This window comes from Hypanus sabinus, chromosome 4 (assembly GCF_030144855.1).
Source record: "Hypanus sabinus isolate sHypSab1 chromosome 4, sHypSab1.hap1, whole genome shotgun sequence".
Classification (NCBI taxonomy): domain Eukaryota; kingdom Metazoa; phylum Chordata; class Chondrichthyes; order Myliobatiformes; family Dasyatidae; genus Hypanus; species Hypanus sabinus.
In genome coordinates, this window is record NC_082709.1 from 152,811,154 (window position 1) to 152,838,357 (window position 27,204).

Consider the following 27,204-nt stretch of genomic DNA (forward strand, 5'->3'; position numbering starts at 1 on the left):
CAGCGGGCTGGGCCCCCTCTCACGTGACCCGGCTCCGCGGCCGCCCGGAAGACCGGACCGCGCGCTCGAGCTGACAAGGGCGGCCGTGACGTCATTCTGGATGGACAGAGACCCGTCACCGAGGAAAATGGCTGATGAGGACGATGAGCCGGCGGTGAGTTTGGATCCCTGAGGTACCAGAGCGTTGGCTGTATTGGCGGATCTGGCTGTGTAGTGCAAGCGTTGCCGTCTGGCAGTGGCGCTTAGGGAACAACGCGTTTAAGACGGTGAAATAAAATCAGATACTCTGGTAACACTTAATCCTGTCGGGCAGCATCTGTAGAAACAGAGTATTTTAACGTTTAGCATCCAGGATGCCCTCCTCAGAGTTCCATACCAGGAATATTCCTTCCATATATTCTGTCTGTCCTGTTTGATTGTTTCCCACTGTTTCTGTTGCTATTTTTGCGATTTTCTAGCGTTGGCATTTTTTTATTTGCACATAAATGGTGAAATTTGGCTGCTCGATCAGAAGTCTAAACAAAACCCTTCGGTAAAACAGCAGTAAAGTAAGAAATAAAACTAAGCTGTGTTTTACTGTGTTTCTGTTCTCAGTAAAGTTTGTACTTTGGTAGAGTCTGTGGATTTTGGAGATATTATTGGAGTACCTCAAGAATTAACTATTATGGATTTTATGGATACAGATACTGTATACAGTATTGGAGTTGCAGAGAACGAATGTTTATGCAATTGGTTCAGAATTTGATGTATTATCACTTAGTATGATGAGGTATCAGTCAAGTAGGCTGGGTTTTTATTTTTGTTGGATTTTGCAGTGCTTCCTGAGAGCTGTTGTAGCTGCAGTTACACAAGAAAGTAGAAGTAAGAGCAGACCTCCTATCCCTCATGCCTATCCTGCCATTCAATTTGATTGTATGCCAGTTCCCCATGATCTTTCAAAGAGTTATAAGACATAGGAGTAAAATTAAGCCATTTGTCCAATTGAGTTTGCTCTACCATTCAAACATGGCTGTTTTTTTTTCTCCTTCTCAACTGTTTTCTCCTGTGTTCTTCCCATAACCTTTGAAGCCTTTACTATTCAAGAATATATCAACCTGTTTTTTAAATATACCTAATGACTTTGCCACAAACAGCTGTGGCGGTCATGAATTCCACAGATTCTCCACCCTCTGGCTAAGGAAATTCTTCTTTATCTCTGTTCTAGATGGACAGTCTTCTATTCTGAGGCTGTACTCTCTGGTCCAAGATGCCCATACTATTAGAAACAACTTCTCCACTGTATCTAGGTTTTTCAATATTTGGTAGGTTTAAATGAGATTCTTCCCCCCCCCCCCCCATTCTATTAAACTCCAGTGAGTATAGGCCCGCAGCCTTCAAACACTCCTCGTAGATTAACTCTTTCATTCATGGGATCATTCTCCTAAATTTCCTCTGGACCCTTTCCAATGTCACAGTGGCAATGTGGTCCTGGAGCCATGTTTCTGCGAGAACAAACATGCAGCAAGCAGTTCCTCATCTTGCACCGGCTAGCTTACCTTCATATATCATATTTTCCTTCCTTGTGGCTTTTTAGTTGCCTTCTGTTGGTTTTTAAAACCTTCCTACTAATTTTTGCTATACTGTACATCTTCTCTTTTGCTTTTATGCTGTCTTTGATTTCCCTTGTCAGCCATGGTTGTCTTGTCCTCCCTTTAGAATATTAATGCTTCTTTGGGACGTATCTATCCTGAGCCTTCTGAATTGTTCCCAGAATCTGCAGCCATTGCTGTTATCCAGTCATTCCTGCCAGTGTCCCCTTCCAATCAACTTTGTCCAACACCTCTCGAATGCTTCTTTAATTACCTTTACTTATCTGTAATACCAATACACCTGAATTTAGCTTCTGCATTTCAGTCTGGAGGATAAATGCTATTATGTTATGATCACGGTCTCCTAAGGGTTCCACTACCTTAAGCTTCCTAATCAAATGTAGTTCATTATACAACCCCCAATCCAGAATTGCTTTTTCCCTATTCAGCTCGACCACAAGCTGCTCTAAAAAGCCATTTTGTAGGCATACTATAAACTCTTTCTCTTGGGGTCTAGCATCAACCTGATTTTTCCAATCTGCCTGCATATTGAAATCCCCTTTTCACATGCCTGTTCTATTCTGCATTGTAATTTGTACCCCACTTCTGGCTACTGTTTGGAGATCTGTAACTACCATCAGAGTCTTCCAGTTTTACCTCGCAGTTTCTTAACTCTACCCAGAAGGATTCTACATCTTCTGCTCTAAGTCCTTATTTCATTTTTTATTAGAAAACACTTCATCTCCTCTGCCCTCCTGATTGTCCGTTTGATATGACGTGTGTCCTTGGATGTTAAGCATCCAGCTTTGTTTACCTTTCCACCATGAGCTCAGTGATACCTGCTGATTTTTAACTGCTTAAATATATCTGATGATCTAGCTCCTATCATACTCTGGGGCAGAGAATTCCAGAGATTCAATACCCTCTGAGAGAAAAAGTTTCTATACATCACACTTTTAAATGATCAACCATTTATCTTGTGATCTTATCCCTTGCATGGGGTTCTTATTACTGCAAACATCTCAATATCTCCCCTTATGAGACTCTTTTGGTTCTGGTTCATCTGAATTTTAAGGAATGCAGACCCAAGTGTCCAGTCTCTTGATACGATGACCCTTTCTTCCCACAAGTTAAACTAATGAATCTGCTTTCAACTGCCTACTATATCCTTTTTATGTAACGGGATCAAAATTGTGCACAATGGTCCAGCTATAGCCTTATCAACACACTGTTCAATTGTTACAAAACCTACCTATTTTTAAACCCCAATAAAATTCCATTTGTCATCTTAAAAACCTGTTGGACCTGCCTGCTAACTTTTTGGTGGGTGTACACTAAAACATAGAGTTCCCTCTGTACTTTATTTACAATCTCTCCATTTAGATAAACTGCCTTTTGACTCCTCTTACTAAACTGCTGACATTGCTCTTTCCACAGTAAAACTCACGCTGATTCTTGGTCGAATACTTAGGCACTAGGCCTTGACAACTTCTTGTATGGCCTGGCATCATCTTATCTTTGGTAAGATTCTTGCAAGTAGAGGTAATTAGTAACACAACACCGCCAATCAGTGGTGAAGTGGCATCAGCACTAAATTTCAAGGCCGATGATTCTGAGTTTGAAACCCAGCTATGTCCCAACCTGAGCAGCAACAATATCTGCACAGAAGAAAGGCCTGGCAATCTACTTGCGTATCTTGCCATGAAAACCCTATGGTCTATGAGGTCATGAACAGTTGGACTCAACTAAGCGACTGAAGAACAACAGTAACATGAGATTTGGTAGAGGCTGGAAATCCGGAACAACATACATAATGCTGGTGGAACTTAGCAGGTCAGTCAGCATCTATGGAGAGGAATAAAAATTAAAAGAGGAATAAATAGATGCTCTCTGATGTGTTGAGTTCCTCCAGCTTTTTGTGTGTTTTCTCAAGATTTCCAGCATCTGCAAACTCTGTTGTGTGTAATCTTTGTGATTCTTTTGTATTTATAGTTTGACGAAGATGTGGAAGAGAGTGGAAGTGGTGCTGAAGGTGGACAAGGCAGAAGAAAAAGATTATTTTCAAAGGAATGTAAGTCAATTCTGCTAAACTGTTGGAAATCAATAATCCGTGACTAAATGAATGATGTGTAAAATCAAACAAATTCCTGTAGACCATAGAAGTTTAACCATAATCCATTTGCACTGATGAATCACCAATTAATTCATCATAGTTATGTTTTTATTGATCATTCGATACAATATTAAGAGTTGGATTTTGAAATTGTGATCTTGTTTTCCTAAGGAAATGCAATGACATTTATGCAAAATCTTCACAAAGCTTTCTTAGAGTTTTATATTTTTTATTGTAAACTGCTACTGTAGCAGCTGCTAGAAGATTAAGAAACAGTCTTAACAGAAATTTTTGTAGACATTTTTCCTTTATTAAAGTAATACAGTATTAATTTGATATGTAATTTGTATTCCTTTTTAAAGGTCATAAGCACATACATTTTGCCTTTAATTTGCTGTGAAGAAGCAGAAATGAAAGTTGTAGATCTGACCACAATGATGTCAAAACTAAAAGAACTTCGCAACCATATTAGTCACGTTAGTGTATCAAGTACTCTTTGAATACATTAAGAATAGAAATTAAATGTTTCTTCCTCGTGGGCACTGAGTTCCGTCTGAGAACCATGTCCATGGCTGGAGTCACTCAACACATCTTCTCCCTCTTTCCAATCATTTCATATCCTGTAACCTTCAATGGATTAATCTATTTAATATAGATTAATTACCTTAATGTAACTTTAATGTTGGTTATTACTAAGCAAAATTCCAAGTGAAAGTTGAATCTCGGCATTTGCAGCAGACATTGAACATTTACTAGGTTATAATAGTTGACATTTTGAAGTTTATGTTCCTTCCAAACAGTGAGATGCATGATGTATGGCTTTGGAGATGACCAGAATCCTTATACTGAATCAGTGGACATCCTGGAAGATCTTGTCATAGAATTTATCACTGAAATGGTGAGTTAGCTACACAAATTGTTGTCTGAGTATAAGTTCAATTATTCACAATGACATATAGCGTTTAAATTTGGGAGAACATGCTGCTGAAAACAGACTTGTTCAATTCAAATAAAGTTGTGAAAATTCTTCTCTCAATAGTGAATCAAAATTTGCCTATGGAATTCAAAGACACCAAAACATAAAATTTTAACAGATCACCTCGAATGATTTGCAACTTTGTGGGAACACCATCTGATTAGTCTCAAGGCTACCTCCCTATTTAAAATTAGTACTTGTATTGTCTCCTACATCCTTTCATGGGGTGCATGATGCCGGATCATGATAATTTATTACATAAAAGAAATTTTACTTGCTTTATAGTTCTTTTGACAATCATTTTAAATCTGGCTGTCCAGCGTGAATTTCTATATTTATTCTATTTCATTTGCTTTCTCAATGTCCAGACTAGATTATGCTTTCATCACTTGTCTCATTTGCAAGTATGGTTTTAATAATGAGTTGTATTGGTTACGGGTTTTCCTCTCTCAGTTTCTTGATATCTGCTTCCTGTCAACTGAAGCTTCCAAGCCATAATAAAAGGTTGTATATTGACTAATGACTTTTTTGAGAGAAGGATCACCAAGGTCTGTTAGGTGTTAAGGTAATTCCTGACTAACATTATTAATGTTGAAATAAAGGTTGCTTCCAATGGGAAACTTGGAACATACCTAATTTGTTGTTAAATGGGTGGGGGTGGATTTGCAGCATGCGAGAGCTCTGTTGCTTGACAATCTTTTGGGGTCATTTACTGCATCCAGTGCTCCTGGTGTGGCCTCCTATACATTGGTGAGACCCGACATAGGGGAGACCACTTCGCTGAACATCTATGCTCTGTTCACCAAAATAAGTGTTATCTTCCAGAGGCCACTCATTTTAATTGCATGTCCCATTCCCATATGTCCATCCTTGGCCTCCTCCACTGTCATGCTGAGGCCACACTTAGGTTGGAGGAACAACACCTTATCTTCTGTTTGGGTAGCCTCCAATCTGATGGCATGAACATCGATTTCTCAAACTTCTGGTAATGCCACCCAAAACCACCTACCTCCATTTCCCATCACCTTTCTCACCTCATCTCACCAATCAAGTTCCCAGCTGTTTACTTCATCCCTCCCCCTCCAGGTTTCACCTATCACCTGGTGGTTCTCTCTCCCCTCACCTTTTAAATCTACTCCTCAGCTTTTTTTCTCCAGCCCTGCTGATGGATTTCGATTCGAAATGTCGACCTTACTGTCTTCCATTGATGCTGCCTGGCCTGCTGAGTTCCTCCAGCATTTTATGTGTGTTGATGGACAATCAGCCTGATTTACTTGCCTCTCCTGAAGGAGTGGGATTGACACTGGGTTCTGTAACTTAATTAGTCAGATGTAACTCATCAAGTGTCCACACTCCATGTTGATGAACAAAAGCTCCAACAATATAGAATCATATTAAACTCTGAGGGAATAGAATTTTTTTCAACATTTCTGGATATGCTGTTCAAAGCAATTTATACAGTTTATTTATGACAAACTTCATTTTAAGTATATCAGATTTCTATTATTGCCTTCGTGAATCTTGGGTTATTTCAAGTCTTAGGGCTATATCATCATCTGTTGCAAATATCTTTCTAAATAATTCTTGATTTTTAAACTGAAATTGAAATTGTAATTTTTTTTACTGCTTAGACACACAAGGCCATGTCAATAGGACGTCAGGGGCGAGTCCAAGTAGAAGATATTGTCTTTCTCATTCGTAAAGATCCCAGGAAGTTTGCAAGAGTCAAAGACTTGCTGACAATGAATGAAGAATTGAAACGTGCTAGGAAAGCTTTTGATGAAGCTAATTATGGCTCTTAGTTTCAGAAGGTTACATGTCATGGAGTAAATGGTAACTTAGAAATACTTGCCTTTAAAACATTTACTTAAAGCACGAAGTTCCACTCTAGGTCCCATTGCAAGTAGCATATGGTGGGATAAGATGTAATGATAATTTGTTCAGATGGAGCAGTAAAGTTCATTTTGGCTGTGTCCAGCAGGGAGAGATGCAGATTTGTTTCCTTTTGTCATCACAATGTAAACATAGTTATTGGCTGAGGAGCTGAATGGAGCAATCCTTGCAGCCTGTCTTTAAAAGATTTGTGTATATATCAGGAAAAATATATAGCACAGTAACTGTAAATTGTCCTGTTTGCTGTAGTAACTTACTGAAATTTGATGCTAATAAAAAACAGATAGTGAAGTGGAATTGGAGGGCAGGAAGTAACTGAATCAGTAATATACTCTACCCATTTTAAAGTCATAAATAATATCCATAGTAACTTATAATAGGAATATATTATGTATCTATTTTGTAAAAGAAAGTGAAAACAATACTTACCTTGCAGTCATTACGCCCTCCTGTGATTTCAGGGATAAGGTTGCAAAGGTAGTTTAACTATTTTATGTATAACATTTCCATTATGTTGATATTTCAATGCATAATGTTGACAGAAAGTATGCATCAGCAGTATTTGTATAAAAGCATAAATTAAAATATCACAAGGCACTTTATTGGAGCATTACATCAAATTATGAGAACTGCCTTGATTATATTTTAGCAGCTACATAATTTGGCTTTAGGTATTGGAATGAAAATACTTTGTTCAAATTTGAGAGCCTCTCTAAATCATTCATATAGTTATTACTGTATGTATTTCCATGAATAATATTGAAATAAAAACAAACAAAATACTGTGCATATTATAGTTTATTACAATTGTGTGACCTATAATTTTCCACTAACTTCCTAAAATGTACAATGTCATTCAGAATTTTACAGTTGATAATTTCAAAACTTGAATATCGTCATTTTGGCACCATCATAATTGTGGCAGATCATGCAAGAGGTTTCCATTTTGTTTGATGGCAAAATTAGTATTGCCTAAGACTCCTACCCAGTATTTCAGTGGAATATATGAAAATGTGCCTTTTTAAAGTACCATGCTATTTTCCTCATAGCAGATTTTTAATTAACTGGGATACAATAAAATTTAATTCAGTTTTATCATCATTATTCCATTAATCCTCAAGAACAGAATCTCACTGAACCGCTGCAGATGATGAATTAGATGCAAGTTGCTGAAATAGTACTATCTGATTGCTTATTTAGAATATCAGTGAAGCCACGTTAAAATAAATATTGAGATGCATGACTATAAATTACATTTTTTAGTCTTTTTGTTGTTCATCGAGTAATTTTTTAATGATTCCCATGCCATGTTCATTGTCTTATCGGTCATGTTCAGAGCTCTGGGGTCTGAGTAGGAGCCAGTGGAGCATATTTCTTATGAATACTACTCCCAGAATTGTTCGTACCTGCAGAGGAAAACACAGCAAATATAAGATGAGAATAAGACGTTTTCCTAACAAAAATAAGTACATTTTCAAAGTCCTTGCATTTAATGTAATTTAACATTGAATATTTTTCTCAAAGTTGCCTTTGAAATAGTTTATGGGGAGTTTGTAATTATATGATAATTAGAAAGTCCATTATGCACCTCCAGATTAATATTTACGTAAGTGTTCAATTGGATTGAGTTTATACAGCAATGACAGTACTTTCCACAGATTATCATTAATACTAGGTGCCTGATGAAGTTTATTATTAATGTTAGAAACAATGCTATCCTTTTACAGATATTTCTAATTAATTCTTATAATAGGAAACTCGCATCTCTAAGTGGAAGAAGCTGCTGTAGCATTATTGACATTCCATTTGTGATATACATAAAGCATATCAAAGCCAAACAGGAATGTAGGACAAAAAGTAATCATAAAGATATAAAAAACACTTCCTATCAAAAATATAGTTGCATTTAGCAAAAGAATATTAGACTAATCTTAGGTTAGTTAGCGAGTGCTTCCAAAATGTGATTTGACGGCTACTTTTATTTCACAGTGGGAGATCATATTAAAGTTTACTCGATGCATTTATTATGAGAACAAAGTCATTCATCCAGGTTTTTATACAACATTGTCCATTACATGATGTTGTTCTCAATATAAAATAGTTAAGATTGGAAAACTTTGTTTTATGACATGAAAACAGCTAAATTAAACCCACTATTATCTTCCCCCACCTTTTCAGCCTACATCTTCCTCTCCACCACTCCCCCAACTCCAAGATTTAATACAGACTTAATCAGGGTACTTTCTACCTTTAGTGCTTCATCTGTTTGCTACATTTTAGGAACGTCTGAAAAAAGCAGATGTCACGCATGGAAAGCAAACACAAGTTAACTGAAACTTTTAGGATACTTACTTCCTGGTTTACATATCAGTTCACAACATCTCCACATCCCTTACATTTCAATGGGTTGATACAATTTAGGCCAATTGGTGCATAATAGAAAAACTGGGCCAGAAAATCTGAATAAAAATTTGATACTTTGATGTGATATCAGGAAAGAGCCAAAGTGAATAGCTTTGTTATCCATGAACACCTGAGGAAAAATATACAGTATTGCAATAGATTAACCATGTAGACCTTGCTATGAACACTAATAGAATAGAACTGGGCAATCAGATAAATAGAATTTACATATCCAATTTCTGGACTACTTAACTACAAATTATGAATTTCTTATGTGTAATTAATGGTGTGCCAAAGAAGAACTATGTAGGCTCCACTAAGAAAGTTAACAAACCAGAAATATTTGACTGCCTGATTAATATCCTTCAAGTAGAATTTATCTAATTTCTGAATAGTGTAAAAAAAATCTGGAATTCCCACATTATGAAAGACTGAAAATAGGGTCAGTTATCAAAGAAAGTTGAATCACTCTTTATCGTTAATGTGATATCACTATATGTTGATAAAAGTTACTGAAAGGACTACCCATTAACAAATATGGTAAAATGACAAATAAAACGAATTACGGAGCCAGGGGTTAGCCATTTACTACTTTGAGCCTGCTCATCCATTTATCATGTCATGGGTCAACCTTTGCCTCAGTACCACTTTTTTGTAATTAGTGTTCATTGATTCCTTTAATATCTTAAAAATAAATCTGCAACTATGGCTTCACAAGCCTTCCAGTTAGGCCATTATATTATCTTCTTGATAAAGAAATTCTTCTGACCTATCCAAAATGGCTGAATCCTTAGTTTAATTCTATGTCTCCTGGCTACTGGCATCCAAGCCAAGTAAAATTGCAAAGCTGCACCTACCCTGTCAAGCTCCTCACCAATTTTGTATGTATCAATGAGATCACCTCTCATCCTTTTAAATTCAAAAGAGTAAAGGCCTAATGCCATATCACAAACCCACCAACCCAGGATGTAAGTATCCATCAAAGAGGTCAAACATGACAAAGTAAGGAGTGACTCAATTCTACCATAGAAATAAATTAACACCAAGAGGTTGTCATTAAATTCACACGTTCAGCATTCATGTGCCAGTCACATTTGGATAATTTCAGATCCTTATGTAAATAAAATGGAAAAGTCACCTTGTGCAGTATGGGGTGTTCATCTGCATTTGTCTTGGGTCAAAATATATCAGAATATGTAATTTACATTGCATTGATCTATAATGCTGTACATTAATGAAATTTAGTTTTCCACAAAGAAGATTTGCAATTCCACATTATCACATCTTCAAACATCTATAAAGACCTTCACATAAAAAATAATATTGTCCAGTATGTTATAACTATTTATACTCTAAAGCTATGTCTAGAAAATGTAATATCAGTGTTTTCCTTCTATAGGAAGTTTATATTCAGATGAAACGTAAGAAGCATCTCCATAGGCAATGATGACACACAAAGGTTAGGATGTTTCATCCTTTGTTTAATTACTTTCAATATTGGGCAGTTTGTGTGTTTTAGTGTCTTTTCAGTCATCTTTCTTGACAATGAAAAATGCAGATAAAATTCTAATAAAGGTGAAATAATTTGTATTTACATTCTGTTTTTTCTTAAAACCATTTTGTAACTGAACACTTCGGGTATCATCATTGGCTTGAAGGCAAAATTATGAATTTCCTTATAATCCAGGTAAACATTAATATAGAATTGATTGAAAGCAACTCAAAGATGCAAATTCGTGATTTAATGTTGTGAGTGCTGTTTGTAAGCCTTCCCACTAATCTCAATCCCTGCCTCTCAAGAAAGACGGAGTGGGGAAGAGACTTAATTTTTCTGTTCATTCAGACTGTAGCGCACTATCATATGTGTCGAAACATTTTCCTGGAACCTGATTATATCAAACAAACATTCCATGTAAGCAGAGCATGTCACAAATCAAACCACAAAAAATAATCACTTTTCTAAACTTGGCATTTTGTCTATTGTACCTATGCCAACAGATTTGAAATCTAGTCTTCATTCTAATGTGCAATGTTCCACTCTAGTCACCAATAAAACACACCACCACAATATTGTCATATTGTTTTATACTTCGCTGCAAAATTTCTTCAGTTTACATAAGAAACAATATGATTTGGGGCAGGAATTAAATATTTATTTATTTGTTTATTGAGCTACAGCGCTGTGTAAGTCCTTTGAGCCATACCACCCAACCATCCCCCAATTTAATCCCAGCCTAATCACAGGACAATTTACAATGACCAATTAACCTACCAACCGGCAGGTCTTGGACTATGGGAGGAAACCAGAGTACCCAGAGGAAACCCACATGGTCACTGGAAAATGTACAAACTCCTTACAGGCAGCGGGTATTGAACCCCGGTCACCTGCACTGTGCTACTGTGCAGCTCCATTTTTCATCAGAATGATTATAGGAGAATTCTGGACACAATTATTGTGCATCAAAAATGAAGGAACTTGAAAATCTGTGGCAATGTTGATTCCTTGAAGAAATTTTTCAAAACCAAGGAGTTTTTTTTTGGCAATACATAACAATTCAAGGTATCACTGAAGATGAAACATTACCCTTTTCAACATTACTGCCATCTTTTAACTTACTGTTGAGATGAGAGCATTTGTTATGAAGATGCATACATGGTCAATTCCTAAATAACGGGACATTGTGCTACCACTGTCCTTTGATGATGGTGCTTCCATGATCATGTTTGAGTAAGTATCATGAAATTCCTATATGATGAAAGAATAATGATAACTGATTGTTTTTTCCCCACTTTTAGAAACAGAAAACCTACAGCACAATACAGGCCCTTTGACCCACAATGCTGTGCTGCACATGTACTTAGAAATTACCTAAGGTTACCCATAGCCTTCACCACTATCGCTGGCAGCCCATTCCACACACCACTCTCTGAGTAAAAAACTTACCCCAGACATCTCTGTACCTACTTCCAAGCACCTGAAAACTGTGCCCTCTTATGTTAGCCATTTTCCAATTTGATAGAGGCTGTAGGAATATGCTCTAGTCTATAGTGTGGACATAACTCTACACTAAGTCTCCTAGAATTTTTCTTCTGCTGGTGAAATTTTCAGGGAATAAATAGCTTTTAAATCACATACAGTACTGTGCAAAAGTCTAAGGCGCAGGTGCTTAAAACTTTCTATAGCAACTCGTATATAGCAAAATATATACAATTTTATATAGCATTTTTAAATAGCAAAGGTGCTTAAGACTTTCACACAGTACTATATTTGTCAATGTGGAGTGGAAAGCGAGTTTGTAAATCTGATGAGAGCAAAGGATGTTGGAATGGTGAGGGTGGACAGCTGCGGGAGGGATATCAGACAGATGGCAGAGAAAGAGAGCCAGGGGCTGTGGGTGGAGTGGGTGTAGACACACCCAGCCCTGAAACACCAGTCAAGATCATTTCATTCCAAACAATTGGTTTATTGATTATTACAGAATGTCTCTCTGGTGCTTCCTGCTCCCTCCCCTCTTCCTTCCCCTTTTCCCAACCATGATTCCCCTCATTCTGCCCCCTTCTCACTCTCAGTCCACAATAGAGACCCATTTCAGAATCAGGTTTATCATCACTCACAAATGTCATGAAACATGTTTTTCTGTTGCAGCTGTACAGTGCAATACATAAAATTACTACAATACTATGCAAAGGTCTTAGGCATGTTAACTATCTATACCTGTATGTGTACCTAAGACTTTTGCACAGTACTATAATAGTTGAAGAAGTAAGCTTTTGCTTTCAAGATTTCTTGACAATGCTCATGGTCTACTTGAATGTTGGATATAGATCTTTCTAATTGATGAATGCCGCACTACAGAGTACCACAATATTTTCAAAATATGGCATCCTGGATTTTGCATAAAATGTGCTGAAGTTACTTCATTGACAAGCAACTCAACAGTCACACACTGACCCTCGTGTTCTATGAACTGATGCAGACTGGGTTTTGTTCAAAATATTTCAAAGTGGTAATGCTGCTAGAATACACAAAATAAAGAGAAGCCTAATCTTGATAATAGCAAATGTGCTCTGTTGAAGGGAAATACAAACATCAATGTATGCTTGTATGGCCTGCTTTAACATTTCTTTAATAATGGAAAAGATCTTACGTTGCCCCAGAATCTATCGGCCCAGGTCTCTCTGCAACATTGATTCTTTCAACATGACTACACCTGTGGCCGTGAAGCTTATCTCAGCATACTTTGGCTTAGGGGCTGTCTGTGCTCAGGCAGCCATTTGAACTCACTGACTGTCGGTCAGTCTCTGAATCTTACACTCTGACACCATCATAGTTAATGAGTGTGATTTCTTCTTTAGGGCATATTAAAAATAAGCTGCATTTAAAAATCTAAAAAAGTACCCATGCAATATCAATTTAAATAATCAAAACTAACAAATAATAGTATTACAAATACTTAATTTCCTTCCAGGGCCAATATCTTCCATTGATTTGAATGGGGGCTGGCATTCTAGTACCAAGAATTAAATTGGCTTGTGTTCACCAGGTAGATTTTTCCAGCTATCAAGCTGGGAGGAATGCAGAAGATTGAGATTGCCTGGCCTATTGGACTTTCTGGAAGGTCCAGTGAATCAAAATGGGGCAGCCAAAGGCAACAAGAGCAGGACAGAAGATCGTCTCCACCAATTTAAACTAATACCAATGTTGAAAAACTAGGATTCCTGGAAGCCCCAGCATTAGTTCTGACATTAAAGCAAAAGATAGCCCCAAATTTTCTCCAAGTACTGCAACAGGATTGGAAGTCTGTACCTTGTTAAATATATACATTGGATTCCAGTTCATTGAGACACATCAGGACCGGTACATTTTGGCCCAATTAAACAATTGCCCCAATTAGTTGAAGTTTCATGGAAATAGTTAAAAAACTATATAAAAAAAGACTAACTACCATTTAACTGAGTAACAAATTAGGTATTTAAACAAAATACAAAACAAATTAGAACACTACCAATGAACGACAGTACTATAAAACTGTGTATTAGTTCCCAATAGTTATTGACGGAGTAATTCATCCAGTGGTCACTGTTGTGTATAGGGTGTCCAGAGAGGGGTGGTACCTCTAGTGAAGGGGCTTCTCGTGTCCATTCTGTTGCAGCTCTATCACCTTTGGTCACCTCAACTCTCACTTGTTGTCGCAAGTAACATTTTGCACGTGACAGCGGTCAGACCCCAGTTTACCGCTTCGGCAGGTGAGCTTAGCTGGTGGACCTCATGCCTTGGTGAATTCGCAGCATGAAGTCAGCTCTGGTGCACTGGGCAAGATGAGATCAGCAGTAACATCCAATGGCCAAGAAGGCAGCTCCATAAAACTTCTGGAGACCGAAGGGCATGATAAGGCACAGAAGAAGTCATAGTTATTCACTGTAACTAAGGAAGACACCAGTTTGTGATGACTACTTCTACCACGGGACACGGACTTCTGAGGTCGAGATAGTGAAACTGTCCCAATGTAACAGCTTTTCCACTTTAAAAACTCTTCCGCACGTGTTTCACTGTCATCATCAGATATGATGGATAACGAACTCTCTGCCATGGTCTTTTGATTGTCTGTAAATTAACAATATTAGTGCAGTAGTGCAGACACCTAATACAAGTGATGAATTGCATTCATAAATTACTTTTGACGACTGCATCTTCCAAATCTCTATTTTTATCTGTAAAATTCAAGATGATTGTTAATATCTTCAATTCCTCCCTTGATCCTAACTTGTTGAAGTAGTGAAGTAGTTTTCTTTTCACCCCCAGCCATTTCTGGTATCTCTAAGCCTGAATGTTTGAAATTGCTGTGAACAGAAAACTTACTGCTTATTTCTCACCAACTCTCCTGACAAAAATCACTGCTTTCTGACCAGAATCACATTCAAATGATGCTATTTAAAAACCATTTGCTCTAAGCATGATGTGGTGCTTAATGGCCACACAAGTACACGTGACTAACCATCTCCTGTTCCAACTAAACAGCATAGTATCCCAAATAAACAAAGAGAATCAAAATAGCTATTTTCAGCTATTTGTTCTTTAAGAGTTGTCCTAAATAAACAGCTGTCCTGATTAACCAATGCCCCAATTAACTGGCATCCACAGTATTTACAAAAATAGATAATGAGTAGTAAACACACAATCCTCTGCAGATGCTGGGGTCAAAGCAACACACACGACACACTGGAGGAACTCAGCAGGTCAGGCAGCATCCATGGAAATGAACAGTCAACGTTTCCACGGATGCCGCCTGACCTGCTGAGTTCCTCCAGCGTGTTGTGTGTAGATAATGAGTAGGCTATAGAACTGAACTTGTCTTCCTAAAATGGGAAAAGAACTTGCTAATAAATTGAAAATTAAAATATTACAGATGCTGGAAGCCTGAAACAAAAACCAAAAGTACTGCAAATGTTCTGCAGGACTAGTAGCATCTGTGAAGAGAGAAACAGTTCCAGGTTGCCAACCCTTCGTCAGACTTTCTTTGCAAGTACAACTTCTAATAAGTTAACGTGAGCATGAAAATGATGCATGTTTTAAATTTTAATCCTTTGGATGACATCATTTCCTAATTATCCCAAACATCATCTGTTTGGTAAGATAAATAAAACCATAAAAAATTAAGTTTAATGCAGAGTATTAAAAGGAAACTATTTTTAGTCCAAATTAATACTGTATGTCAACTATAGCAGGACACCCCAACTGATCAAGGATAGTTTTTCCACTTACCACATATATAGTGGTCCAGAGAATCAGAGAGCCAAGTTAGTTTTTTTTAGATGTAGTGGTAAACTTTGAAGCAGCAACGTACTTACACATGAATGGACAGACACAAGGTTTTATCACAATTACTGGATCATTATTTCATGTACTCTTTTTCACTGGTATATTCCATAAATGATCCAGTCATATCTGCAAAGTCTTCCAGAACTAGGCTGGTTGAATCCTCACCCAAAAGGTCGCTGTGATCTCCACATGATTTTTTACAGGGAGATTCTTGAGGATTAAATGACCTCTGAGGAACATGATGGGGACTTTCTGCGATCTTCTCTTTCTCAGATTCAACAGAAGGTGCCAATACATGATAAAGACTTGGTAGACGGATATCGTAACGGACCCCGCCCCTGCAGTAGAGCTTGTCAATGAGTGAGTAAAGTTTGTCTGCAATGTCATTTCCTAGCAGAACAGTGAATAGGCGTGCAATATAGTGGTGTTTAGCCAAGAGCAGATACAACTTCCTTCTCTTCCATGTCACATAGCAACAGTCTGTTTCTGCTGTCAGTGTCACCTGAAAAACAGATACATTGATACATGACACAGCTGTATCAGAAGAATTTAATTCCAAGTACCACCAAGTAAAGATCTGCATGCATGCAGTCTGTAGGCAAGTTGTGTACCTTTAAGTTTCTTTTCCGTGATACTATTTTCACAAAGTCATGACTCAAAGGACCTATTCCAAATGATGTCAAGAAAATCAGGAGAAAGATGCCCAAAATTCACCACTATACAATTCCAGCAGTCAAAGAAAAAACATCCTGCTGAGAATGTTATTATAACATTATCTCTTATAGGTACAGATGGGAGAAAGAGTTCAGGCCACAAATAAATCTTAAGGAGATTAAATCCATTTTAAAGCTTTATTTGGTAAGTTTACATTGAATGTGCTTTAATAATGAGTAATTAAAATGTAACTTTGTGATTTCCTGTTTTCTGCCTCCTCGATCTAGAAAACAAACAAGGCCACAAAGTTCATCAAAGAATTGATCATAATTTATTTTAAATTAATTATCTGTTCCTGACAGGTTCTGTATTAACACTTTTAAACCAGATTAAAGAGATTTCTGGGCGTCCCCTGACATTGCCGGTGCAATGCTAATTTTATAGTAATAACAATACACTATTCCACTTGCAAGATAAATAAGGGTGATCCTAAGCAAATACTACTTCTTATTGGAAGAAGTACTTCAAATTTGGCTCTTGGTTTATCTTTTCATAAAATACTCCTACACCACATTTAAGACTGACAATATAAAGTTCTCCTGCCTGCCCATAGATGACCGTTAAAATATATACTTACAAGATAGCTATAATTTGTCCAAAACTTAAATTATTATCTTGGTGATTCACCTTAAGCACAAGAAGTAAAAAGAAGAAGAAAATTGTATTACTTGAAAACTGCCCTCTTCACTTGGTCGTAGAGATTCCCATTCTGGAGAGTCAAGGAACTGATAGGGAAAGATATAGTGAAGAAACTGCTGATCATGAGAAACACGAATCCTATAAAACACAAAATATTTTGTTGCCATTACCAAATCTGTACTTTTTATATATTTTTTGAAAGTAGTAGCATATTTGGTAGTTGTTTTATTTCCATGTCATGCAGTACAGGTGTATATACAGGCATGGTATTTTCTACTAAATTCAATCTATAGTCAGGAAATAGGATTTTCAACATTGCTAGTTCAGCTCAGTTTAATTGCTGTACAAAACCACTTAGCTTTAAATTGTGAGCATTGTTTGGCTTCACTACTTTAAAGTATGATTCATGGTTCATTACTTACATTGGGGGCACCTTTAATACATAATCCAAAATCATTTGCTCTCCTGATTTTTTAAACTTTGAAAGGAATCACTGATTGGATTAGCAGATGATAATATGCTGATCAGTTCTGGAGGAATGATTATGTTTGTCTATCTGAATCAGAGTAACTAATGATATTTCTGTAGAAGTGCAGCATTCTCAGGAAATCATGTGTGATTATTTGGTTAGTGATTTCTCAATTTAGCAAAATTGTATGAAGTGCCGCTAAATATAGTTTTACCCAAACGAATGCAAAGGGCAAGATGGTGGTTGACGGCTGGAGACCCGTCTGTGGTAAGTTGTGAGGCTATAAGTGTTATTTGTATCCTGTGTAGAGAAATTGAGAATTGTTGCAAGGGTGGCTTGTGAGATATGGTGCATCTATGGAAGAAACATTGACTGTCCATGATGCTGCCTGACCCACTGAGTTCCTCCAGCTCCTTTGTGCCTTGCTCCATTTTCCAGCATCCGAGGTCTCTTGTGTCTCCTGTCTGTACATATTTGAAACTGCTCAAAGTTACACTTTCCATGGTCAAAGACTACCAGCATAATTAAATGGATTATTCTGGAGTAATTTGGGTGTGCAGAAAAAAGGCAAACTGTAGCATACTTCTCTCAGACATTCCCCCTATAATCATCTTTTTAAAAATGAGCTAGAAATTGTGTAGTACTAAAAAAGGCACTTTACAGAAATTTTGTACAGCAGTTTTCCACAAGACCATTTGCCAACAGTATACATCAATAGTCTACATATTATGTCTTTCACCTGGTAGGTAAGTGAAGCTATAGATCACAATCACAGACGTGGATATGGATGATGGCAGTAAAGATGATGAGGTTAGAAGCAAGATCAGAGTTCAGAAATGATTGGATGTTGTAAGGGATGATAGTCAACAGGTGTTTGCCTTCCCAGCTAATGAACAGAACACATATGGGTGGCAATGATGCAGCAACATACATGAAATGCTGGTGAAATTCAGCAGGCCAGGCAGCATCTAAGGAAAAGAGTAAACAGTTGATGTTTCGGGCCAAGACCCTTCACCCCTTCATCAGGACTGACTCATTTGTGTACAAACTTTGGGTTCAGAGGTTCAAAGATTCATTTATTATCAAAGCATGTATCCTTATACAACTCTGAAAACCATCTTTTCCAGATAGCCACGAAACAAAGAACTTGAAAGTCTTTCAGAAAGAAATGTCCAACCCACCCCACCCAGACACACACAAAGAACAGCAACTCAATCATCAACCCCCAAAAGCCCTCCATTCGCACAAAATGGAACAAGAACTTTGACCCCCCCCCCCCAAATAAACACCCCCTCACACAAAAAACTAACAGAACACCAATCCCACCAAAACCACTCCCCTCACACAACAAAGAGATAAGGAATGGGTACTAAGAAACACAAAATGTAAAAACAATAAGTCTGGAAAAAGTCCACAGTCCATAAACACAATAGTCCAATCCATAACCACAGAACCATGATACCATCCTCCTATATCACAGACCTTCGTTGAAGTACAAGGGACACCACACAGGCGCAGAGGCCTAATCGCCTGCCACATTGAGCCACACAGCAAAAGGCCTTTCTCCAGAAAAAACTGTTAACCACGTTACTACATGGAAGACTTGGGCCCAACTGGCTCTGGCAAGAAAGGGGATTATTGTGGGACATCTAACTACTGCAGAATCGTGCTAATGCTGGAAACCTGAAATAAAGACAGGACTTGGTGAAAATACTCACCTGATCAAGCAGCATCTATGAAAGAGTTAAAATAATTGGGCCCCTTTGTCAGGACTAGGACAGAGAGTGGGAAAAGTGATGGTTTTAAATTGCAGGGAGGGAGATATGAGAAATTGATGGAGGAGATATCTGAATTAGAGACAGACGGGGGAAATATCTGTAATAGAGTGTCAGTTCAGATAGGTTGCTGAGGGCAATTAGAGGTTAATTACAGTTCTTTATTTGTGTTATTTGCTGCTAATGATATGATTGTTAGACATGCCCACCATGCCAGGCCATACTAATGGTGAGAGAATAACTCAACCAACATCACATGTGGGTAGTTTACAGCCTGTTCTGATACAGAGAGGAAAATTTGGAGAACCTGATACTGAGTTCAGAAGGTACAACACGCCCAAATGCTTCAGTTCTACTCAGTACCCTTTCTGTTTATCTAGCTCATTGACAACTGCTTTGGATTGGTGCTCCTTTCTAAAATGTTATTAGTTTTTCTGCTAATTTCCACCCTACTCTCATGTTCATGTGGTTCTTCTCTAACATTTACTTTTCCCTTCTAGATCTCTTTATTTCCACCTTAGAAGATAGATAGTAAATCTACAGATTCCCATAGCAATCTTGAACATATTTCATCTCATCCTTCCTCTCACCCCATTCTCCCTGTTCCTCCACCTTTATCATATTTGCTCCACGAAGGTATATCTGAAATGTCTTCCTTCTTCTGACTAAACTGTGCTTTTCTCCAGAGTGGACAGGACCAATGACATCAAGCATATTGAAACATCTCTGTTGTCATGCCTCGTCCATTCAGAGAGAAAGGGCTCAGTTCCCTGATCTTCACCATCCACCACCACATTCAATGGATTATCCTTCACAAGTAGATTTGCAATTTTGGTTAATAAAACCTTACCAATTAAAATACAAAATGTACTAATTGATTCTGTGGGGAGATATGTGATTATACTGTCAAATCTTTTTGGAATTATGGACTCTTATGAACATTTATGCACCAAATGAAAATGATGCAAAATTCATACAAGAAGTTTTTTTGAATTTGGCCGATGCACATGATAAAATATTAATAGGTGGAGATTTTAACTTTTGTTTAGACCCAGTTCTAGATAGGTCGACTAAGGCTGTTAAAAAATCAAAAGTAATAAAGCTAACTTTATCATTGATGAAAGACTTAAATTTGATTGATATATGGAGAAGAATTAATCCAAGAGAAAGAGATTATTCATTTTATTCAAATAGACATAAAACTTATTCAAGGATTGATTTTTTCCTATTATCAATGAATATTCAGGATAGAGTGAAAAGTGTGGAATATAAAGCGAGAATACTGTCAGATCATTCTACCTTGATAATGGCAATGATAATGATGGATAAGGAGGAATTGATTTACAGATGGATATTTAATTCAATTTTATTAAAATTTTTTGGATACAAACTTATATTCAGTTGATGATAAATTTATATTATGGAAAGCAATGAAAGCATAGTTGAGGGGTCAGATAATAAGTTATACTTCTAAAATTAAGAAGGACTATATGGTAGAAATAGATCAATTAGAAAAAGAGATTACAAAATTAGAAAAAGAATCCCAAAGATATATGACAGAAGAAAAACGAAGACAACTCGTCAATAAGAAGCTACAATATAATACTCTCCAGACATATCAAACAGAAAAAGTAATTATGAGAACTAAACAGAGATATTACGAATTAGGTGACAGATCACACAAGATTCTTGCTTGGCAGTTGAAAACAGAGCAGGCTTCCAAAACAATAAATGCAATTAGAATAAGTGCAAATAAAATTACTTATAAACCTTTAGAAATTAATGAAACTTTTTAAAAATTTTACTCCGAATTATATCAATCAGAATCACAAAATGAGGTTGTTGAGATAGAAATTTTTTTTATATATATATCACAAATAACTCTTCCAAAATTGAATTTGGAAGAACAGAAAGGATTAGATATGCCCTTTACATTAAAAGAGGTTGAAGAAGCTTTAGGATCACTCCAGAGTAACAAATCTCCAGGAGAAGACGGTTTTCTGCCTGAATTTTATAAAAAATTTAAAGATTTATTAATCCCTCCCTTTATGGAGTTAATATATCAAGCGGAAAGAACACATAAGCTTCCACAATCTTTTTCGACAGCGATCTTAATAGTATTGCCAAAAAAAGATAGAGATCCTTTAAAACCAACATCATATAGGCCTATCTCTTTGTTTAATACAGATTATAAAATAATAGCAAAAATTTTATCTAATAGATTATCTAAACATTTACCAAAATTAATACATATGGATCAAACAGGCTTTATTAAAAAACAGGCAATCGGCAGATAATGTAACTCGGTTACTTAGCATAATTCATCTGGCACAAAAGAAGGAGGAAATGAGTGTGGCAGTTGCTTTGGATGCAGAAAAAGCATTTGATAGATTGGAATGGGACTTTTTATTTAAGGTATTGGAAAAATATGGGTTAGGAAAATCTTTTATAAAATGGATCAAAATCTTAAATACTAGTCCCAAAGCTAAAGTAGTGACAAATGATCAAATTTCAACATCATTCCAGTTAACAGGGTCAACTAGACAAGGCTGTCCATTATCACCTGCCCTATTTGTATTGGAGATAGAACCATTAGCTGAATTAATTAGAACGGATCCAGATATTGTGGGCTTCAGAGTTAACCAGGAGGAATATAAGATTAATTTATTTGCCGATGATGTTCTGATTTATTTAACAAATCCATTGTATTCATTGCATAAATTATCTTTTAGATTGGAAGAATATGGGAAAGTAACAGGGTATAAAGTAAACTGGGATAAAAGTGAAATTTTACCCCTTATTAAAGGAGATTATAGTCAATGTCGATTAGTAACTCAATTAAGATGGCCGACAAATGGTATAAAATATTTAAGTATAAGAGTCGATAATAATATATAGAATTTATATATATTAAATTATTTGCCATTATTGAAAAAAATTACAAGATGATCTTGATAAATGGATGATGTTACCAATAACATTAGTAGGTAGAGTTAATGCTGTAAAAATGAATATATTTCCTAGATTACAATATTTATTCCAAACATTACCAATACAACTGCCCCAGAAGTTTTTTCAAGAGTTGAATAAATGTGTGAGGAAGTTTCTTTGGAAAGGTAAGATGTCAAGAATATCGTTGGAAAAATTGACATGTAAATTTGACCTAGGAGGGTTACAACTCCCAAATTTTAAGAATTATTATAAAGCAAATCAACTTAGATTTATTGCATCTTTTTTTGATGAAGAAAAACTGGGATGGATTAGAATAGAATTAGATAAGATAGGAGAAAATATACCAGAAGATTTTATATATAAATGGGAATCCAAATGGATATGGGAAAAGAAAGAATCTCTTATATTAAAACATTTGATTGATTTATGGAATAGGATAAATGTGAATGATGAGATAAAGAAATCTTTATTAGTAAAGAGAACCCTAATTCAAAATAGACTTATTCCATTTACAATGGATAATCAACTTTTATATAACTGGTTTCAAAAAGGGATCAGATATATAGGTGACTGTTTTGAAGGGGGTATATTGATGTTGTTTGATCAATTAAAGAATAAATATAAAATATCAAATAACACTCTTTTCTGTTATTTTCAATTAAAGGCCTATTTAAGAGATAAACTGGGTCAAACAATGTTAATGCCAAAACCTAATGAAATAGAAACTTTAATTCAAAAAGGAAAAATTTAAAAATTTACAACTTGTATGTATAATTTGATTCAAAAACAGACAATTAAACCAGGAATTCATAAGTCAAGACAAAAATGGGAAACTGATTTGAATATTAAAATTGATGAAAAAAATTGGTCAAGACTATGTCTTGATAGTATGACAAATACAATACAATAGGTTCGTACAGTACAATTTTTTACATCAATTATATATTACACCACAAAAAATAAATAGATTAAACCCAAATTTATCTGACCAATGTTTCCGATGTAATCAAGAAATTGGTACTTTTTTACATTCTACTTGATCTTGTTTTAAAATTCAACCTTTTTGGATAAATCTAAGACTTTCACTGGAACAAATTATTGGAATACAACTTCCACATAGCCCAATATTATTTTTATTAGGTGATATTGAAGGGATAATACCAAAACCTAAATTGAATAAATATCAGAAACAAATTATAAAAATTGCATTGGCAGTAGTCAAAAAAGCTATTGCAGTTACTTGGAAATCAGATTCATACTTAACTATGGACCGTTGGAATAATGAAATATATAGCTGCATTCCACTTGAAAAAATTACTGATAATTTAAGAAATGAATTTGATATATTCTTGAAAATTTGGCACCCCTATCTACAAAAGATAGGATTAAATATATAGGTCCTTTGAAGATAAAATGATTAGTTATTTGGCGAAAAAAATAAAGATATATACTAAAGTTATTTTGAACTCCATGGAGCATGTGGGGATCCTCCGATATCCAGGCAATCCTTATTTCTTTCTTCTTACTTTCTTTTTTCTTTAGATAGGGATGTTAATGGGGGAAGGGTTAAGGGGAGGGGGGAGGACCAAAATTAATTTTCATTACTCTATTATTTTATTCATTGTATGTAATTCTCTTAAAAACTTAATAAATATATTTTAAAAAAAGAAAAAAAAAACAAGTAGATTCATTCAGAGAGTCGTAGAACACTACAGCACAGAAGCAAGCCTTTTGGCTCAACTAGTCCATGTTGAGCTGTTATTCTGCATAGTCCCTTTGAACTGCATCCAGACCATACCCCTCCATAACTCTCCCGTCTATGTGCTTAGCTAAACTTCTCTTAAATGTTGCAATTGAACCTGCATCTGCTACTGAAACTGGCAGCTCATTCCACACTCACACCACCCTCTGAGTGAAGTTCACCATAAATATTTTACTTTTCACTCTTAACCTATGGCCTCTGGTTCTAGTCTCACAAAACCTCAGTGGAAAATACCTGTTTACATTAACACTATCTATACCCTTCATTATTTTTTATACTTCTATAATATCTCTCATTATTCACCTACACTCCAGGGAATAAAGTCCTAACCTATTCAACCCTTCCCTATACAGTGCCTCAGGTCCTCAAGTCCTGGCAACATCCTTGTAAATTTTTCAATCTTATTGCTATCTTTCCTGTAGGTAGGTAACCAGAAGTGCACACAATACTCAAAATTTGGCCTCACTAACATCTCATATAATTTCAACATAACATCCCAACTCCTGTACTCAACGCCCTGAAGGCCAATGTTCCAAAAGCTCTCTTTATGACCCTATCTACCTGTGATGCAACTTTCATAGAATAATGGATCTGTTTTACTACACTCCTTAGCATCCTACCACTCACGATGTAACTCCGACTCTGCTTTGTCCTCCTGAAGTGCAACACCTCACTCCTGTCTACATTAAATTCTTTGTGCCATTTTTCAGCCCATTTTTCCAGCAGTCCAAATCCTGCTTCAAGCTTTGGTAGCCTTCTTCACTATTCACTAGGTCCCCAATCTTGCCATCATCCACTAACTTGCTGATCCAGTTTAGCACATTATCATCCAGGCCGTTCATTATAAATAACAAGCAACTAAGGAGCCAGCTTTGATCGCTGCTGCACATCACTAGTCAGAGGCCACCAGTTAGAAAGGCAAGCATTTACTACCATTCATCCGGATTCTCCTGTGAGGCCAATGTTGAATCCAAATTATTACCTCATCCTGAATGCATAGAGACTGAACCCTCTTGACCAATGCCCCATGCAGGACTTTGTTAAAGTCCAGATATTGAACATCCACTACCATTCCTTTCACCTTTAATAGGATTCCTCCACCAGAAAAATATCCCCCCCCCCCCCCGCCACCATTTCTGCATTTTGAAAGGACTGTTCCCTTCACAACTCCCTGGTCTGCTTTACCATCACCAACGACCCTTACTGCTTTATGGTTCTTCCTGTTGCAACTACTGTCCTTTTACCTCTTCCCTTCCAACCATTCATCAACCCAAATAGTCTTTATAATTGAGGCAGCAATTCAAATTCACTTCTTCCAATCAATATACTGCAATCAGTACTCATAATGTGGTCTCCTCCACACTGGAGAAATGGAATGTGGAATACGTTCTGTGGAGCACCTGCAATGTTTGCAGGACAGACCCTGAGATTCCTGTTGCCTGTTTCTTTAATCATTCAGTGCCCCAACCTGCTCCTTCAATAGGTAGGTAGGTACATTTAATGTCAGAGAAATGTATACAATATACATCCTGAAATTCTTTTTCTTCACAGACTTCCATGAAAACAGAGAAATGCCCCAAAGAATGAATGACAAACATTAGAGCCTCAAAGCCCTCCCAACTCCCCCTCACACACACAAGAAGCAACAAGACAATGACCCCACCCTCACCAGGAAAAAGCATCAGCACCCTGCACCGAGCACTCAAGCATGCAGCAAAGCATTAATAATCTCCTGCAATATTACAAAGCGTCAACAATCTCCTGCAATATTACAAAGCGTCAACAATCTCCTGCAATATTACAAAGCGTCAACAATCTCCTGCAATATTACAAAGCATCAATAATCTCCTGCAATATTACAAAGCGTCCATAATCTCCTGCAATATTACAAAGCGTCCATAATCTCCTGCAATATTACAAAGCGTCAACAATCTCATGCAATATTACAAAGCGTCAACAATCTCCTGCAATATTACAACGAGGCTTGTGGGACAACAACTCACACCTGATCTGAACACACTGGAGCCATCTGGATTTAATATTAAATTTTCCAACATCAGGTAACTGCTTTCTCTTTCTGTATGAGAACAGTCCTTTTCTGTTTTAAGCCATCCTTCTGGGAGACTGGGTTAATTATTCTTTCAGCTTTAGTACAGCCTGATCTGCTGAGCATGTTTCACAGCTTTACTAGCAGCAAAACATAATCGAGATACCAAATGATAACTGCTTCCTTTCATCCATCTGAATTGGTCCCACTGTATCATAGATATTTTCTCTGTACTGTCCTACCATTCCACCATCTCTCTATAAACATTATCTCTCTTTCCCATTTCTTTTGAAGGTTCCCTTACTTAACTGTTTCATTCTCCACGGATGCTGCCTGACCTGCTGAGCGTTTCCAGCACTATCTTGGTTGCAACTGGTGGTTTAGTTTCTCGTGTTCTCTGCCTTTTCCTTCAGCCCCACGTCAGAGACTCCAATAGAGATATGAACTTGCACTCAATCATTTTGAACCATTGTACCAATACGCCAGAACTCTACTCAATATACCAAGATTCATTAATTTAATTGCCTTTATTTACTCTGAGTGGCCACATATTAACAAAATGGTAGGTAATAGTTAACAAAATTTTATAATTCTTTACACAACATGAACACAAACACATGCACAAACATGAGAAATTCAGCAGCTGCTGGAATTGCAAAATAACACACAAACTGCTGGAAGAACCGAACAGGTCAGGCAGCCTCTATGGAAATGTATAAACAGTTGGCGTTTCAGACGGAGATCGCTCTTCAGGACCTGAAGGGTCTTGGCCTGAAACATCAACTGTTTATTCTTTTCCATAGAAGCTGCCTGACCTGCTGAGTTCTTCCAGCATTTTGAGTGTACTACAAAAACATACAATTCACTTAAGTGTTGTGAACATCACACCCACGTTCTCCAATATGTGAACTCAACACCGACTCACACTCACATTAACTATGACAACTGAGTCAAAATTGGTAATACTCATGTTAAACATTTTACTTTGTATCATTTTGGTACTCAGCTACATCCTTTCTACCTTTTACACAGTACAGAGAAGGTTGGACGGTCATAAAATATAATTCAGTCAC

The 27,204-nt window shown here is 36.7% G+C and overlaps 2 protein-coding genes across 3 annotated transcripts in view; one reads left to right on the forward strand and one right to left on the reverse strand.

Moving 5' to 3' along the window:
- taf13 (TATA-box binding protein associated factor 13) lies at positions 1-7,339 on the forward strand. Its single transcript, XM_059968454.1, has 4 exons — positions 1-154; positions 3,561-3,639; positions 4,482-4,579; positions 6,289-7,339. The coding sequence occupies exons 1-4, from the start codon at positions 101-103 to the stop codon at positions 6,457-6,459; spliced, it is 402 nt and encodes a 133-aa protein (XP_059824437.1). The 5' UTR covers positions 1-100; the 3' UTR covers positions 6,460-7,339.
- The window catches only part of popdc2 (popeye domain containing 2), a 25,511-nt gene continuing 5,311 nt past the window's right edge, over positions 7,005-27,204 (reverse strand). The window contains exons 2-4 of one of the 2 annotated variants that reach the window (XM_059968453.1): positions 17,156-17,264; positions 15,939-16,275; positions 7,005-7,956 (exon numbers count right to left, since the gene is read on the reverse strand). In XM_059968453.1, the coding sequence (XP_059824436.1) occupies positions 7,883-7,956; positions 15,939-16,275; positions 17,156-17,264 (520 nt within the window). In that variant the 3' untranslated portion in view covers positions 7,005-7,882. Of the gene's footprint in view, positions 7,957-15,802; positions 16,276-17,155; positions 17,265-27,204 lie in introns of both variants that reach the window. The other variant, XM_059968452.1, reaches the window with a different exon arrangement.